An 18,879-nucleotide genomic window follows, 5' to 3' on the forward strand; every position below is an offset into this window, starting at 1 on the left:
ATAGAGGCAGCTGAGTCATGACATATATTACATTCATTCAACATATTACTGCAGAGTATCTCTAAAACACATTAAGCAAACAAGTTCATTTATTCAGGCAGTAAGCTGAATGTAAAGAAGAGTCTGAGAAATAAAACATACCACTAATAATAAGGGTGATTTTTACAATAAAGGAGCCAAAGTGAACAAAGGCATACAAGATAGTGGTCATCTGTAAACTGTAGGTGTATTTATGCAGAAAAATATACATCTTTAATAGCTGTCACTTGTGACTGTATAGGTCTTAAATAGGTCCCGGCCTAGGCTGTGAGTGGTCCACTTATACAGAAACATTATCAATGATTTTACTGTTGAGCGAACATCCTCACCATCACAAGTAGACTGACTAGTTCCCATGGAAACTCTTATTGAGGCCAAGTTAGTAAATTTAGAAGCTTCCATGTCATCTGTGTGATACATGTGCTTAAAAAGAGAGAACATTCACATAAAAAATGTGTGTCACAAATGCATAGCCCCACAGCCCTTTTAAAAACAGGAGCAACACTGATGGGTGTTTATCTCTTTGTATTGATCCCTCTCCTGTTATTTGTGAAGGCTTATAACAGTCATAGCTCCCTACAGCACCATTTAGAATATATTACACAATGCACAAATCTGGTGAAAGAAGCGCAAGGTAAAAAATGCACAACAGTTGACAGTTATAACAAGAAGTTAAATCTAGGGGAATTCCTAAACTGTAAATATAATTTCTTCTTTCTGTGCGTTATATGTGCAGGTGAGTCAGCAGTCTGCTCAGCAGCAGGATACATAACAAGAGCTATACAAATGTGAATTGTGTGGTTGTGTGTGTACTCTTGTATGTTTGTGGGGACCAGTGTCTTTATTTATTTCATTGTTGCTTTTTTTTTTTCTTGAGAGTGGACTTTTTGAAAAGTAAAGTGGAGTAAGGCATGCACTTCTTATGGTTAAAGAATTAGTCTGACACTTTGGTAAACAGGTGTATTTACATCTTTGCAGAGAGTTAGTTGACAACATTGATACCAGTCTTACAACTCTTCATTAATGATGATGCTACTGCTAGCAAATGGTTATCTTAGCACAAAGACTGGCAGAAGGGTCAAACAGCTAGGCCGGCTCTGTCTGGCACTTCAAAAGCTCTCTACAAAAACAAAAAGTTCCTCAAAGTTTCTTGAGTCACTGCTGGTTGCCTGGCAACTGGTCTTGGCCAAGAAATAGTCTGGCACAATTTATCGTCTTTACACATTTGTTTTTGTGCTAATGATAATTAGTGAGCTGTAGAGGTTATGTTTCTGGTCTTTATGTTAATTAAGATGAGGTAACTGTCTCCTGGCTTCAGCTTGATAGTTAGTGTGTAGACATGAGGCTGGTAGTCCACTGATCTCATCTAATGTTGAGCAAGAAACATCCAAAATGTGAAACTTTTACTTTAAGGTTAGAATTGGGCGCTAGAGAGGGAATTCTGTAAATGAGAGTTCTCACAAGCATAAAAAATGCAAATGTGTGTGTACCTTGGCAGCTAGGCATCTGACAGCCTCCTTCCCTTGTGCTGCACTATCGTTTGTTCCTGCAACAGCACTCTGGTTTGGCTTGGAATCAGCTGGCTGTTTGGAGGCTGCTTTTCCCTGCCTATCCCCACCTGAACAGAGCACAAAGCAACAACAACAAACACAAAGCTGCCATTTACACTTCGTTAGATGAAGTGTCTGGTCTAAGCACAGGAAATTCAGCAGTGAAATCTATGAAGAAGAAACACAACTAAACTACTGCAGTTTGTTAGTACATCTGTAGACGAGTCTGGAAATATGACATTAAGCAAAGCCATATTAGATGATGACAAGAGTGTTTGTTTTACAGAGTGCAGAATAACAATCTTAGGCACCTCACAAATCATTTATACCCTGTGTTAGATCAAAATGACAACATACAGTACAGATATCAGTGATGAATGCCACGATACTGAAAAGTTAATGACACTGTATTCTTTTGTACCCTATAGTTTTGCTTTTTCTGAACAGTTGCATTTCCACTCATGAAAAAAACAACAACCTCAGTCCCCTTACACAACTGCAATTGGCAGAGAAACCTCAGGGGAGAACTTGAAAGAAGAGTGCGTGACCCAGTTACCAACTGCTTCCCAGAAAGTGATTATTTCCCCCAATATCTTACAAGAATTTGAATTTAATGAAGCATATTATATTAAATTCAACCTCTAGGATTCCACTGTGTTCATACACCAACGCCTTGAGATACACACACACACACACACACACACACACACACACACACACACACAAAATTGCACTGCCATGAATAAATATAGCATCCTTACATTTAGGGGAGGAGCTGGGGCTGTGAAGGATGCTGGGACCCCCCTGTGGTGGGCGCATGCCATGACAGCTGACCGTCACCAGCCGCCAGATGACAGCAGTCTTGCCAGATCCCACGTTACCTACAATGACGGCCCCACGTCCCTCACAGCTGCTCGTTTTTGTCAGGACCTCCTCCAGACGTGTGAAGAGCCAATCCCGACCAACAAAAGGAGTTTCTGCAGTGATGCCGGGGACTTCAAACAGCAGCGGTTTTAGCATGATGTCAGCTTGTTTGAATGGCACTAATCTCCCTGGATGTATTGAGAGGAAAGAGTTAAAGCTATATAACAATAGATAGCTAACAATAATGTGATTTAAGCAGTGACATTGGGAAATTGCATACATATTCCACACATACTGTATGTTTCTGCACAAAGCTATGTTTACATATCGATGTCACCCCAAGGTTAAACCACAAAATACAGTACCTTTGGAGTCATCATTTGTGCGTCCAGCTGTATTGTGTTTGCGGACAGAGCCCCTGTGTCCAGCAGCCCTTTGGTTGTCCAGATAATTCAAATCGTCCAGTCGAGTAGAGCTGGTTGCTGAAAAAGAGAGATTGTGTGGGGAATGGAATGAGAATGTGAGAGAGACAGGAAATGTGCAAAGGTACACATGCATACCACACAAGTGTCAAATTCACTGCTTGAGTAAATGACTGTATCCATGGAGACGTGAGACATAAACAGTTGTTGCGCTCAATGATAAATACTCAATGACCTTGAGGAGACAAGAGAGAGGAAGAGACAGAAAAGAAGAAAACATCTAATTTCTTGTCTTGTAATCGCAATCTAGCATGAGTCTGAAATGACCAAGTGTTTCATACTGTCTCACACATCAGGACACCAAATTTGTAATAATCAAACAGCCTGCTGTAATGCAAAAGTCTATCAAATGTCAGTAGCAGGATACACACATTATTCTAATGTTCAAATAAGCCACGTTAAAACCTGACAAAATATATAATAAAGAGCAAGCTGCTTACTCCCACATACACCTATCTACTACCCACACACAGGCTTACTTTCTGCAGTTACCGAGATATTTAGCAGAGTAACAGGCTTTGTTTAAGCAGTTTGTTCATAAATTTGACCTTCTGACAAATTAATCAGCTATTTGGAAACATTGTACACTCAAATGCAGTCCAATAAAACAGTCCTGTAATAAAAATGATCTAATCTTTGTGAAACATGATACATTTTTGATGCTATTGACACTGTGTTAGAGGTGTTTATTCAACTATGCTGTTGTTATGGAGCCTGTAGTCTCTGGTGGTTTGTATTTTATTTCACTGTAAAGACTTTTTGTGAACAAAATATAATAAAATGTTTTTTTTTGCAGTTTTCAGACAAAATATGTTGTAGGCAAAATATTACACAAACTGTGTTTCTATATATACACAAATATTATATTAAATATTAAGGATAATGTTTGTTATAATTTCAACAAAACAACATTTTATGATTGAATCTGTCTTCAAGGCAATTTAATTGCATTACTTTTCTTTTTTGTTGTTGCTGTTTTGAAAGCGTTGCCTTCATTTTAATTATCGCCAGGAGAGAGAAAAGCGATTGGTGTTAAAATTCAAACTTCAGAAACTAAATAATATAGCAGAATGCCCTGAAAAGCTTCTGTACATGTGATCTAATTTACAACCACACAGTACATCCTCAGTATAATTTCATTTCTGGTCAACTATGCATCTGTCTTTGGAACGACTGGCAAGAAGGTTAAGAAACCCTGTCCTAATCTAGTTGTTTGCACTTCTTTTTTCTGTTAATGAACAGGAAGGGAAGTAGTTTATGAATTCAGCAATGGCAGAGAACCAGATAATTATATTACAGTCACTGCAACCAGATGTGTCTGTGCTTAGTGGGACGTCTTCTGTTGCAGTGACACTGGTTTTCTGATCATTTAGGTTTGCTCTTATTTATATTTTTGGCTTGTGTGTAGAAAGGGATACATGTACATTTAGGTGATGGGCCAGAAAAGAGCAGCATGGAAAACAGAGTCTAACAGAGAAACTACTATTATTGTTAGAGTCTGTTTTCAGTGGAAGTCAGACTGGTCCATTTCATTCATTGTTGTTGAAAAAAAAAATCCCCTCTAAAATCTGAAAATCTGGCATTACTCTTCACTCTAATCCCTACAGAGTGAAATTAAAAAGGCTGGAGTCACATTGCACTTGTATAAAATACTGCAGACAGACCAGTGAAACACACAGTAGATCATATGCTGTACATGTTAAATGAAGTCACTGGTGATCTCCAAGCATCTGAGGGAGGTGCGGTACATCTTCGAGCTGTTATTGGCTTAAAGCTGTAAAGCAGCAATTATGATCAAGTTGTGAAGATGCTGAACAGTAGCATCCTTCCACGACAAATCACCAAATCAGTCAGACATGAGCCACACAACACAATATGAGTTTGTGCTCCCTTAATTGATGTATCATGATCAATAACTTCTTTATTGAGAACAGGGAAAAAGAAACATTGAACTTGCTTTTGAAAATACTATGATAAATACAGCTCCACCACCCTTTGAACACTTTAGCAGATCAGATTTTATTCTGATACACCTAGCTTCTCTGCATGTGTCCATCATTCTACAGCAACAGAGTGAGAGGGTGTAGCTGAAAGCCACCGAGGCCATAATGTAATTTACAGAGCTGCATACGAAACCTGCTCTGTGGAGTACCCAGTGGACAAAGAGGGGCTCCCAGATGCAAGACAAATCAATTACAGTGTGAACACAATCATTTTGATAAAAGACAACAGGTCGGGGACAAGCAAATAATAAACCCTTGAACACTGAAAATGTCAAATCCCTTTAAAAAGGTAGAAGAGGGCTTTTAGGAATAGGGACATGGAGGAAACTGCATAACTGTCAAGTGAAGAGCTGAGGATTGAAAGAACATCCACAGTGAGAGGATGGGAAAACATTATGCAGCAAAACAGTGTGAAGGAGGTGTGGAGTGGGATGAGAAAGATTGCTGGATGAGGACAGCCAGGCCAAATGGCTGAGTGGACCAAGGAGACTGTGAAAAACCTGAAACATGTTTTAGCTGCTTTGACACAGGGAGATCTCATCCCTCCATGTTTGCTTTCAGCCTCGTCTCAGATCACTAGGGTAAAGCAGGTAACTTGTATCGACTCTACAAACGCAGTCAGCATTTATCTCAGGACACTTTGAGAGTGTGAGTTACTTCCATCAGATCCATTAATTCCAATTATGAGGATGTTAATGAGAACAGACAATGAAGAGCATGTATAGCACACATGGCCACATAAAGAGACGGGGCCTATTGTAGTCTATAAATAATGTGATGACTCAATTTATGCAGTGACTAATTGCAAAATTCAAGCTAAACATCTGTTAATATTTTGTTTCTCATGAAGTTCTGCTGCAGTTAATGTTGCTGTTTTGCTTTCGCTATCTCATCTATAGGCTACATTGTCATTTCACTGAAGTACTGATGATACAAAACCTAAGTTCATTATATTCCTGTCTGTACCCTGTTTTTCTTTGATGAAACCTGATAACATTGTAACTACATTTTCCATCTGTGAATAATTAAAGTATAATTTCGTCTCCTAACGTATATCATAACCTAACATATATCATAACGTAGACGTGTGTGGAGTACAGTTCTAGTGGCTACAGTACAATGCGGCTTGCTTTATCTTTACTCTGAATTGATAGTGGCTGGGGGTGGGGGGTGGGGTATGACAACTAGAGGCCTCCTAGGACATTTAACTGGTACTGCATAGTGTGTGTATCCAGCTTCAGAGTTTAAACACAGAACCAGCACATGGTGCAATAAAGTTTAGTTCGATATCACAGAGATTTTGCAATTTATGCTTTCTCAGTATCAAATGAACAGTTGGAAAATGTCAAGTCACCAATCAATTCAATCAATTTGTCATTCAGTCGGTTTTTATCAAAACTTTAATTAATCACCCGGGTTACATCTGTCACATTCATTACCTCATTAACCTACTTCATCTACACTATAATGGAAGCTTTAGCAACTCACTCGCTAGCTCGCTAACTCATACAGTTTATCTCATTTGTTTCATCCATACAAATGTGGAAGTGTAAAAACAAAGGTCATGTGTGAGACTGTTTCTTGACCGGGAGCAGTGACTTCCTGGAGTCAACCAGCAGAGACTCCAGGAATATATTGTGTTAATTAGTGAGCTTTAGAATTGCTGGTAGGAGGATTTGGTTCCTTTTAGACAGCTGTTTTCCTGTTTCCAGTCTTTATGCATAGCTTAGCTAATGGGCTACTGCTTCAAGCTTCATACTAAACGAACAGGTATTACAGTGGTAATCAACCTTTTCATCAAACTCTCAGCAAGAAGGTGAATATATCAAACTATCCCTTTAATCACAGAATAACAAGTGAACAACATAAGAAAAGGTAAACATACCTGCCACAGAATTTGGACGGGGTAACGCAAGGGAGTATGCGCTGTGTACGTGGTGCTGTGGAAGAGGTCTTTTTGGTGCTGGTGGAGTCCTGGGCTCCATGATGTCAGTTCTAGGTAAGGCCTCATCTGGTTGAACGGCCAGATTGTCCCTGGTTGGTCCAGGGTGGTGGCCCTCACTTGCACGACCCATTACCCCAGCACCAATCCCTGGGTCTTCATCCTTAGTTGGAACCTCACTGGAGGCACTGCGTTCCTCATTCTCTGAAGAACTAGTGATGGTTGCTGAGTCACATAAAAAAATAAAAAATAAAAAAGGCTTAGGTAAGGTAGCCAAAAACAAGAAAACTGAATCATACTTCTAAAGAAGAACATATGACATGCAACTGCTTACTTGAGCAGATAAATTTGAAACTAAAACTAAGCATTGCCTTCAACAAATCACATTTAGCCAATCAATAATAAAATATACCTAAATGTTTTATCGGCTGTACACACAAAACTCATCAATCAGTGAATTTCTTTTGTAATTGCTCTTTTGTATTTAAATATAAACTATTTAGGGAGAAAAAAGTGTTCTATTTTAGGAGAATCAAACCCATGAGCAACAAAGACAGCAGTGTCCCAGTTTTGACAGGAGGGAGCTAAAGCCTTGAGGCTGAAGTGACACAGAGAAACTAGCTGTGGGGTAGGGGTAGACATTTGACAAATGCATAAAACAAAATATTGTTGCATCTAACTTCTTACCACTATATAGCGAGATGTGGAACTTTAAAGCCATCACTCATATTTGAGATTTTTGGTAAGATAAGTAGTTCCACGTTGAGTTAAATAGGCCACTGATGTTTTTTCTTTTCTTTTTTTTTTTTACTTCCTGTGATGCGTGGCTAAGTTTTTGTATCGGACATACTTCATCTGGTGTAAAAAACCAATGTGAACCCATACAATGTGGAAAGACATTCTGGCCAGGATTCCCAATGGTAGAAACTCTTACCTATGATTCCACTATCCTTGCTCTCCAGGGTGGAGGTCGGGCTTTGAGAAGGAGGCCCAGGGCTGTTCTTGGTGATTGAACCAGGAGCAGGACAAGTGGCAGGCCTGGGAAGGGTCCCACTGGGGCTGGAACTGGAACCGCAGTGGGTTGAAAGTAAGGGTAAAGGCTGCTGGCATCCAGCACTGGTGCTCAAGGTGGAAGAGGGGCTGTCTGAACAGGGGGAGGCAGTGCTGCAGGTCAGGGTGGAGCTGGGACTGCCCCCAAGGGCAGAGGTATCACACTGCATAAACAACCAAGAAGGATAAATAGGCAAGACATTAAGACGTCTATAAAGAGAGAATAGGAAAAGCTGATCAACTTTGTGAAAGAGAAATACAAATGTAATATTTTGCTATTGTGATAGTAAATTAACAGGGTCAATTGCCACCTTTTTGAACAGTTCTCCACTCTGCATGACAGTATCTGCCTTCATGTACACTATTTTGTGTGACGTTACTGAGAACGTGCGAGTGTACATGCAGATAGGAAATGATGGGATAATTTCAGCTAATTTTCATCCTGACTGTTATTTTCCCAGTTTTTTTATAATGACGGCTGGTTGTGTTCAAAACTAAATCACTTGCTGTAGACATTTACAATTACAATTTGCACACACATTCTACTGTTCCACATGGGGTTGATTTCACAAAGACAAAATGAAAAGATTTTTTTTTGCAAATGTCAGGATGTACCTTAAATTATAGAAATCCAATAAGCACACCATCTGACTGCCTGTATGAGGGTACTAGATAAGATTACACAGCTACTGTAATACTACAATATAATTTCAGAAAATGGAAGGTCTGACATTGGATGAAGGTACCATTACAGAGTGTGTTACAATGTTCATATGATCTGCTTCTGTTGCTCATTGGAATTAGCACTGTGTGTGTTTTAGATGGCAATTTGGAGAAACTACATGTAAAACTACAGATTCTGAACACAATGATTCATCATAGTGTAAAAAACTACATATAGCCAGGTTGAAAAAAAAAAGTTGAGATTGTTGTTCAAGGAGTTATTACAGCTCCATCTCAGCAGCTCAGTGGTGTGTATACAAAACAACCAATCCAGTTACATAATATATTGCAAGCTACTATAGCAGCCCTGCAAAAAACATCATATTTTATGAAGCTTATTAAGTATATTAAAATTTACTTTAGACTGTCTAAGAGGTGTCGGTTTAATTGGTTTAATTCTGTAGTATTTTCTTTCCTTTGTTACCCACCTGTATATATTTTAGTTTGGTATTTACTTTCATCCCTAAAAAGGGAATTCTTTTAATCAGCCTTTAAAAATCAGTTAAAGTACTTCAACAATTTACTAATGTATGTGACTTTTTACCAATAAATGTCAAATGTTCTAAAAAAGATCATATTATTTGCATAGCATCTTAAGGCATTTTTGGTAATGAATGGACATATTTTCCAAGGAAAACAGCTTTTCATATTTCTTATTCTTGTAGTTTGATCACATGCATTTCAGGACTCTTTGTTACTGATGCTACAGTTCAGCAACAGAGGGACTGTAGGGAGACAAGGCAGCAGAGTTGAAACATCTCACTGTTATTCCCTTTATAAAAGAACATCATCTATCTTAGCCAGGACAACCCACATTCCTCATATGAACCTCACTATCTCTGTAAAACTGACTCAATCTAGAGCTCAGGTGGTGGAATGAGGCTGAGAAAATGGGCCAAGGCTGAGCAATGCAAAAGCACAGAGACAGAGAGACATCAGCACATACAGTGACTCTAATACACAGGGGTTGAGCTAATAGAATAGCAAGCGTAGAAACAGAGCTCGGTAGAATAACAACACAATTAATAATGTTCCAAAATACTGTATGTACGTATCAATCCATTTTTCCCAGAGGGATTTGAGTGGTCAAATTACACACATTATTTAAGACAGTATATTTCCTTGTACACAACTAAATTTAAAACAACAATAATCTTCGGTAAGTAATATTTAAATGTTTTAAAGAGAATCTAAGATCCTGACAGCATTGTGAGGACTAAAAGAAAAAAAAAGAGCTTGTTTCATAAACCATCCATCACCTCTCTGTATGACACGACACCAAAGAGTCAGTGAATTAATATGCCCTACCTTCTTTTCCTTCCTGTCCTCCATAGGAGAGTTAGCAGTGCCAGGCGTTGCTTCTCCCAGTAACAAGCATAGTCTGGTCATCAGTTCCTGGGTAGAAAGGGAGGAGCCCAGCTGGGGCTCCACGTGGAGGTCTGGAAAACACACCGATTAACAAAAAAATGGAAACATGGCAGGCCAAACCGCCATCTAACTGATGCTCTTGTTTCAACACAGCTCACTCGTAAGGTTGCCACCCAATAGCATTGCAAGTGGACTGTGAGAAATGCATCCACAGGTCAGCACAGCCCCAGCTGGCCTGATTACGAATGCACGGACAGTGGCTTTCCAGTCCGTGACTGAGGCAGCAGCAAGAGGTTGTGTGAGGTTGTGAGTTTACCCGTGCACACGACTGCCAGGTGCTCTCAGTTAAGAGACTGCTTGTGAATTTCAATGAGCCTAGTGTTGAAAGAAGGAGTGCTCTGGCTCTGCCTTCACTGTTGCTCCTGGAGAGATTGGCTGACACAAGCCATGTGCTGCATTCATTTGTCACTATTTAATGCTCCCTGATGTCTTGACCTCCAACTCCAGCTCCTCTAAGGTCCACACTCACCTCTGCAGAGTATGGCTTTAACAGTTTTCACATCTCTGTGCTTCAACTGGCTGAGCAAAATCTTTGCCTGTTTTCACGCCTCATCTACGTACTGTTATCAGCTGAGTAACATGCATATTAAGTAGGCATACAAACAGGATGACAGGACATCACAGATTACAGGAACAGCTCACTCCTCCTCACAAACATCTTTGCGTTTAGCCATCACATTCATTTCGCACTCCCTCCACTGATTTTTTCTCATTCTGTTCCCTGTTTCACTCTCTCCTTTCAAAGGCACTACATCACATCGTTCCTACATTCAATCAAATTGGGGGCTAAACATAAGCCAAGCCTTAAAAGGATAAAGGTCAATTTTGGGAGGCAAGCCTAGCCATTTGTGTTCCATAAGGTGCCACAGTTACAGCATTTGTCAATACTCTTTTTACTTCACAGCTTGAAAAACTGCTGAAGACTTAGGTAGAACGGGTGGATGTGTATTTCAGAGAGGGGGTGGAGAGAAAACTTTGCATTTAGTCAGCAGTGCACTGCGATCCAATCTGGAGTAACTTGAGGACACACACTGAATGTCCAGTACTATTCATCAAACCTCCCAGCAGTTGCCATTGGAAACGGGAAGCTGAGAGGTGCCTGGCAACCGGGCTGGAAGATGCCTCATAAAATCTGTTTAGCCTAAGGGTAGCCTTCTGGTTAAAAACACATAGAAAGCTGGCTGAGATGTGGGTATTTACTGTTATTGCTTTAATGTGACCTTAACTGGACAAGCAACATGCAGAGAAGTCGGGGCAGAGGCTCCAGAGAAACTGATAAAACAAATCCACTCTCAATATTACACTGAGAATTAGATAGACAGCACTGTCAGTAAAGAAAAAACTTAATGCAAAGCTTTTTTAGATACAATTAAAATACACATACACACTCGTTTTCTCTTGTATCTCACCATTCATTCCCACTTCTCACCTTTACCCCAGAATTAGCACTGCAGCTTCACTGATCAGCTTCACTGATCAATACCTGGAAAAACAGACACGATGTTAAGTACACACCCACACGCTGCTGTTCTCACCTCTGTGGTCTGTCTTGCCACAGCACGAGGCAAAGACAAGAGGTTCTCTTGTACTGGAAGAGCCATCCACATACTCCAGCTTCTTTACCCGTCCTTCGGCCACAGCAAAAAGGGAGAACGGAGAGGGAGGGAGAGCAGGCAGGGTGGGAGGGAAGGATTGAGGGCGGAGATAGGAAGGAATATGAAAGAAAGTGTGTGCAGGGGGGGGATTAAACCTCCTCAGATGAGATCTGTGGTGCAGAATTTGAATTGTGTCCCAGGAGTATATAGCACTATGTAGAGAGTGCAAGCCATGCATGCAAACAGTACAGTATTCACTATACCATGGGTATTTATCTATAATATATTAGAAGTGCTATTGTGTGTGTGTGTGTGTGTGTGTGTGTGTGTGTGTGTGTGAGAGAGATGGCAGGGACAGCAGTGCACTCATTTATGTGTGTGGGTGTGTCTCAATTTATGCAACAACATCTGAGTGTTCTTGGAAACACAGCATATTTAAGACTGGAGATCATTCACAAGGAGGAAATGTCTGTGAACACTGAAATGCAGTGAATTTTTACACTCAAGGTTTTTCTATGTTCAAATCATGCATGTGAATAGACTCCACAACAGCAACTAAAAAGCACTGTGCAGTCTAACGTATAGTTGAATATTTGATTTTGCATGACCACCAAAAACATGAAGGTCAGGACATGATATATTTTTACTTGGTGTAATTTTCCTTGTGATGTTCGTTCAGTGCACAGAGGAAAAAACAAGTCAGTGCTGCATGCAATGAAATGTAATAGCGCCTTTATCTGAATGCTGCACTTACTGCAAGACACTGCCATCTAGTGCTTCTTTTAAGGTGAGGTCCCTCAGGTAAACAAAGTTCATTTTCTATTCATCCAATAGTTATGAGGGACTCTGATTAAAACTGTTATAGAAACTGTGATTAAAACTGTTATAGAACCTTTGATATTCATTTTTAGGTAATTATGTTTTCAAATAACTAGTTAATAAAATAACTGAATAAAGTAATTTGTTACAAAATGTGTTTAAACTTTATTTTGGTGAGCAAAAAAAAAAAAAAAAGAGAAATGGACAGAGTGGAAAAAAACGTATTTTGATAAAATGAATAAATGAAACCAGATGTACACTGTAAGAAATATTTACATTTACTGATTTTTTGAGTAAGATATGCCATAAACTGCAATTAAAAAAGATATTAAACTATTAAAATCCACCTCTGCTCAAAATACAGAATGTTTTGTTATTATTGCTTCATTTTCATGATGGTTGATTTCAACAAGGCTGATTTCACATTCAACCGCTGAAAGACGAAAGTGTCACTGAGCTCAAATTAAATTAAAATTTAATATGTATATGAATGATTTGAGTTTGTTTTTGCACACATTGGGGTAAGCAGTTATCATTATTATTATTTTACTATTAAGTGAACACTGAGTAAAGATTTTAATCATTTTGTCAAAACACCATCAGTTGTTTTTAATCGTTTTTTGGGATGTTTTAAAAAGTATAGGTCCTATAGACTAATATTAGCATCTCAAAAATCAACCTTCCTAATTGGGGTTCCTTTCATTTAGTTATTTTGCTCAATCATTTACACTGACAGTCTGTCATGTTTTGGGGCCTTGGGGTCATAGTCTAAGTGCTGGTGCTCGCTGTCACATATATGGAACAGCTGAATGCACAGAAGCTCTCAGCTGATCAAGGCAAACCCATCAAAGGATTCTCTTGCTTTCAGCTATTTCCTGATGCGCAGCTTGTCATTCTCAGCTGCTCGTTTTGAAACCATGCTTTGTGTTTATCATTATTACTATTTCAGTTTAACCTACCTGGGAACCTGATGCATGACTGGGAGTGAACCATGTTGGTAAGGTGAGGGAGAAGAGGGGAGGATGGTAAAGAAGTGGACACACCCTTGGTCAGTCTCATCACTTTTACTGGGCTTTCAGTGTGGCTGATGTTATCATCCTCGAGGTGTGAGGCACGCCCGCTGCTATCCGTCTGCAAGGTGCAGTGAGTGTACACCTCACTTCCTATATGGAAAATATGGGTGTGTGCAGAGAAAAGATAGAGAAAAGCAGGTGTCAGGATTAAAGAAGCATCACTTAGAAAGCTCCAGCATAGTTGGAGTTGGGTCAACAGAACTGCACCTGTACAACAACATCACAGAGAGAACAGCATGAAATACATCTCACATAAGGCTGCAACATAAACCGAACATATTACATGTTGGAGGCCTACTGCCAAATGACATAATGGAAATTGGCAATGCCAGAATATCTATTTAAAGGAATGCTCAGCAAACAGGTCATACTTAACATATTTCAATCATTTTCATGTCCACTCTTATTGCAGCCAGTATGAGAGCTGTACATGAGAACTCCCAAAGGCATGTGATTACAAAGACCTTATTGCCACTTGCAGTATATTGGTTATACCAGATTGCAGTAGTTTTCTCTGTGGCATAATTTAGTTTTTCACCTCCTTCTATCTTAAGTGAATCTGTTTTTTGTCCGATATTGTCAGGAAGCTGGAGTGCACAGCTCCTGTGAAGGTAGGTGTGTGAACCCTATTAAAGAACCAGCAAGCTGAGACCGGAGAATTGGTTTTAATGTCTTTCTTTGAAACAGCCGGGAACAGTAACAGTCCTAAGGGACAAAGCAGGTGACAGGGTTGTAATCTCCAGCAAGGCAGCAGGGTAGGCAAGGCAGAATCGCAGGTTGGTCTAACAGGCAGGATGTCAGTCTCAGGAGAGCGGATGAACAGGAGGGAAGCAGCAAACTCACAGGTCGGTATAACAGGCAGGGTGTCGATATCCGGGTGGTAGGGTACAAAAGTAGGTAACGCTGGAAAGTCTAGATGGGGCATAGAACAATTCAGCAGCTATATACTGTGGAGAACAGGTGTACAGGATTAAAGCACAGGTGAAACCACTGTGCTTGATGAGGTGACATTACCAGGAGTCTGGGTGAACAGGAGGCAGGGAGGGGTTGGATCATGACAGTTATTGCCATGAGCAAAACCAGAACTCAGATGGCTACTACCTAATATTACAAAAAGGGTAGAAGGATCATTAAAACTTTTAATGATCAGCTTTTGTGCAGAAATGATTTCAAATGATCAGTCATGTCAATGTACTGTAAACACAGTCTATCATTTTAATGAGACCCAGCACAGTTTTCTATCATCCCCTCTGCTTTTGCTACCCAGAGCAGCACATTATACAATATTAATGACCAACATGTTTGCTCTAATACTGAGCTCTACTTATGTCCATCTAGGTCCACTGCACGGTCTAAAATCCCCTCTGTACTGCAGCAAGTTGACAAGTTTGTCCAGTGAAATATACAGATAGCTCCATTTCAACAGCAACATATCCAACTTGTTCAACAAATCTTTCAGTTCACATTTCAGTGACAATACTACAAAACATTCAGCATGCTTACATCAGGCGTACGATGTTAATCTCACTGCCTTATAACCCACTCATAAATTTGGGTGAAATTCAGAATGTTTTTAGTAGGTCAGGATGTTTGCCTAACCCACTCTAACTTCGTCTGACACACTTTAAATGCAAGCAGCGGGACACTGTGTGAAGGACAGAATGCGCCGATGAATTAGGCTAATTGAAATGGCTTTACTTACATCACCCAAGAGAAGACAACCTGAATATTTCCATCAAATAATGCCAGGCCTAGTGTGTACAACATAAGATAAACCTACCCCCATACTGTTTTTGTGATCAGTGACTGACACGCACACAAATAAACAAAAACAAAAAACTGTGATAAAATGTCATTAAGGCAAGATCAACATACAAGCCCAGAGATTATATTATAACTTACCTGGATGTCTCTGGATCTTTTTGTCTCTGCATTTTCCACCTCCCTCTCTCTTGTTCCCAAACACTGCTCTAAACATAGCTGGGCTGCTGCCTCACCGTCTGCCTGTGGAAGACTAAGCAAAATGTTCATTTGAATTAGGAACACATTATTTCAGGCAACATTAACCCTAACTGTTAGTTCTTCATTCAGCTACTAGAGAACTAGATTTAATTGGTTCTCTGAGACAGTAATGACTGGCGTCACTAATTAACATGAGTTATTAGTAGCCCACACACAATTGACTTTACACACATATATGATGTCATCCTAAAATTAAGGCTAAGGTTACCTGTGCTCAAGTCTTCTTTGGCACCTCCACACCTTCATATAAATCCACAGGAAGCTGCTAGAAGAAACTGGTTCAGTTAAGGAGTGATGGAATCAGAGGAGGGTGTGCGTGTCTTGCACATGCGTGTTTGTCAAATACTCAACATTTTTTTATGTCTGCCCTGTTTTATTTTTACCAGTTTTGTCCCATTAACCTAATCACTGTTTCACTGCAATAACACTACCACAAGTAACAACAACGGCAATAATAACTTGGTTTAAGGTAAAACCCTTCTCCTGAAACTGACTACAGCAAAGTGAAAAGGAAAGAGGTTAAAAAAAAAAAAAGAGAACTTGATTTTTTTTAAATACTAGACTACAGAGCAAGAAAGTAAGCACATCCACTGTAACAGAAACTTTATATTACATTTGGAAAGCTATATGCAGATATAATAGGCACATAATGAATAAGTACAAAAATGATAGGCTTATGATATATGTAAATTACAAGGCTATATACAGTGCAATACCCAAGGCCGGTTTGCTAATGTGCATTAATGTCACATCTGTGCAAAACACTGATCTTAACAAATAGTAGTTTCCTCATATTCCTAAGCAAAGTGGAATAGCATTAAAGCCTAATAGTAGCTTATATACATATACAATGTATAGCCTAGTAATATACTGCAGTGAAGTACACTATAATATACAGTGCCTTGCGAAAGTATTCGGCCCCCTTGAACTTTGCGACCTTTTGCCACATTTCAGGCTTCAAACATAAAGATATAAAACTGTAATTTTTTGCGAAGAATCAACAACAAGTGGGACACAATCATGAAGTGGAACGAAATTTATTGGATATGTCAAACTTTTTTAACAAATAAAAAACTGAAAAATTGGGCGTGCAAAATTATTCAGCCCCCTTAAGTTAATACTTTGTAGCGCCACCTTTTGCTGCGATTACAGCTGTAAATCGCTTGGGGTATGTCTCTATCAGTTTTGCACATCGAGAGACGGAAATTTTTGCCCATTCCTCCTTGCAAAACAGCTCGAGCTCAGTGAGGTTGGATAGAGAGCGTTTGTGAACAGCAGTTTTCAGTTCTTTCCACAGATTCTCGACTGGATTCAGGTCTGGACTTTGACTTGGCCATTCTAACACCTGGATATGTTTATTTGTGAACCATTCCATTGTAGATTTTGCTTTATGTTTTGGATCATTGTCTTGTTGGAAGACAAATCTCCGTCCCAGTCTCAGGTCTTTTGCAGACTCCATCAGGTTTCCTTCCAAAATGGTCCTGTATTTGGCTCCATCCATCTTCCCATCAATTTGAACCATCTTCCCTGTCCAGGTGCTCTGGTCAGATGAAACCAAAATCGAACTTTTTGGCAACAATGCAAAATGTTATGTTTGGCGTAAAAGCAACACAGCTCATCACCCTGAACACACCATCCCCACTGTCAAACATGGTGGTGGCAGCATCATGGTTTGGGCCTGCTTTTCTTTAGCAGGGACAGGGAAGATGGTTAAACTTGATGGGAAGATGGATGGAGCCAAATACAGGACCATTCTGGATGGAAACCTGATGGAGTCTGCAAAAGACCTGAGACTGGGACGGAGATTTGTCTTCCAACAAGACACTGATCCAAAACATAAAGCAAAATCTACAATGGAATGGTTCACAAATAAACATATCCAGGTGTTAGAATGGCCAAGTCAAAGTCCAGACCTGAATCCAATCGAGAATCTGTGGAAAGAACTGAAAACTGCTGTTCACAAACGCTCTCTATCCAACCTCACTGAGCTCGAGCTGTTTTGCAAGGAGGAATGGGCAAAATTTAAGTCTCTTGATGTGCAAAACTGATAGAGACATACCCCAAGCGACTTACAGCTGTAATCGCAGCAAAAGGTGGTGCTACAAAGTATTAACTTAAGGGGGCTGAATAATTTTGCATGCCCCAATTTTTCAGTTTTTTATTTGTTAAAAAAGTTTGAAATATCCAATAAATTTCGTTCCACTTCATGATTGTGTCCCACTTGTTGTTGATTCTTCACAAAAAATTACAGTTTTATATCTTTATGTTTGAAGCCTGAAATGTGGCAAAAGGTCGCAAAGTTCAAGGGGGCTGAATACTTTCGCAAGGCACTGTACAAAAAAGGATTTAAAAATAGGTCAAAATTTATAACATGCATGCACTGATGTATACGGAAACTATACAAATGTAAGTTATTAAGCATATGCACAAAAGTAACACTATATATAATAAATGTAAAACAATTTCATAAATACAAAATATATATGTTTATAAAAACAAACTGACATAAATTGCCTTAAACTGAGCCATTTGACACAAACCAAACAAAAAAAATGCAATTTAAAATTGCATACATCTCTTAAGATTTTCTGACCATGTTTTACATTGGAAATAGGTTACGGTGAAACTAGCGGAGTGATATGAATCCCATGATGATCCGTGGAGTGAACACAAATCCAACGCATACTGTACATCACCAGGCGGCGACAGTGCGCGTTAAACTTCCCTCTTCTTCCTGAAGGGGGCGAAAATGCGCCACAACTGAAGCCTATTTAATCTGGAAGCTGAAACCCTACCAGTCTTTTCATTGATTGCACGCACTCCAGAAGGGGAAGGGATGGGAAGCCGTCTTCAGAATATAGCGCTAAACCACTCAGCGTTTCAGTTATCTTTACAGACGTGATCTGTTGTAAGTATATTAGGCAGCGTTACATCGCACTGCTCAGACATTACAAAGGCAGCGACTAACTGAGTGATCGAAGTTTGTGTGCAAGCCTTTGAGAGAACGCGTGTAAATGGGCTTGTGCCATTTTGTACTAACGTTGTCGTAAGTTTCATAAAACACCATCTTTTCAGGGTTAACCCACATTACAAACGAATGGATAATAATCATACAGAGAATACGAAAAGTGTTCTTAGAAAGAGGAACACAATCCAACAGGCATTAGGTAACTACAAAATGTGACTAGCATGGCACCGGATATGCTAACGTTACATTGCTATGGTCTCTTGTAGCTAACGTTCCTTCATGCCAACTTCATTTCGGGAGCTAAATTTAACGTGAAGCGTC

The 18,879-nt window shown here is 39.6% G+C and overlaps 1 protein-coding gene and 1 long non-coding RNA gene across 2 annotated transcripts in view; one reads left to right on the forward strand and one right to left on the reverse strand.

Moving 5' to 3' along the window:
- The window catches only part of LOC109964376 (protein TANC1-like), a 32,015-nt gene extending 16,169 nt beyond the window's left edge, over positions 1-15,846 (reverse strand). The window contains 10 exon segments of the mRNA XM_020607651.1: positions 1,530-1,657; positions 2,351-2,641; positions 2,819-2,935; positions 6,824-7,105; positions 7,815-8,094; positions 9,962-10,092; positions 11,617-11,709; positions 13,455-13,658; positions 15,471-15,582; positions 15,799-15,846. Coding sequence (XP_020463307.1) covers positions 1,530-1,657; positions 2,351-2,641; positions 2,819-2,935; positions 6,824-7,105; positions 7,815-8,094; positions 9,962-10,092; positions 11,617-11,709; positions 13,455-13,658; positions 15,471-15,546 — 1,602 coding nt within the window. The 5' untranslated portion in view covers positions 15,547-15,582; positions 15,799-15,846.
- Positions 15,847-18,342: 2,496 nt separating this feature from the next.
- LOC109964542 (uncharacterized) overlaps positions 18,343-18,879 on the forward strand; it is a 2,456-nt gene continuing 1,919 nt past the window's right edge. The window contains exon 1 of the long non-coding RNA XR_002275521.1: positions 18,343-18,498. This is a non-coding gene — a long non-coding RNA (uncharacterized LOC109964542). The remainder of the gene's footprint in view (positions 18,499-18,879) is intronic.

This window comes from Monopterus albus, unplaced genomic scaffold (assembly GCF_001952655.1).
Source record: "Monopterus albus unplaced genomic scaffold, M_albus_1.0 scaffold4.1, whole genome shotgun sequence".
Classification (NCBI taxonomy): Eukaryota; Metazoa; Chordata; class Actinopteri; order Synbranchiformes; family Synbranchidae; genus Monopterus; species Monopterus albus.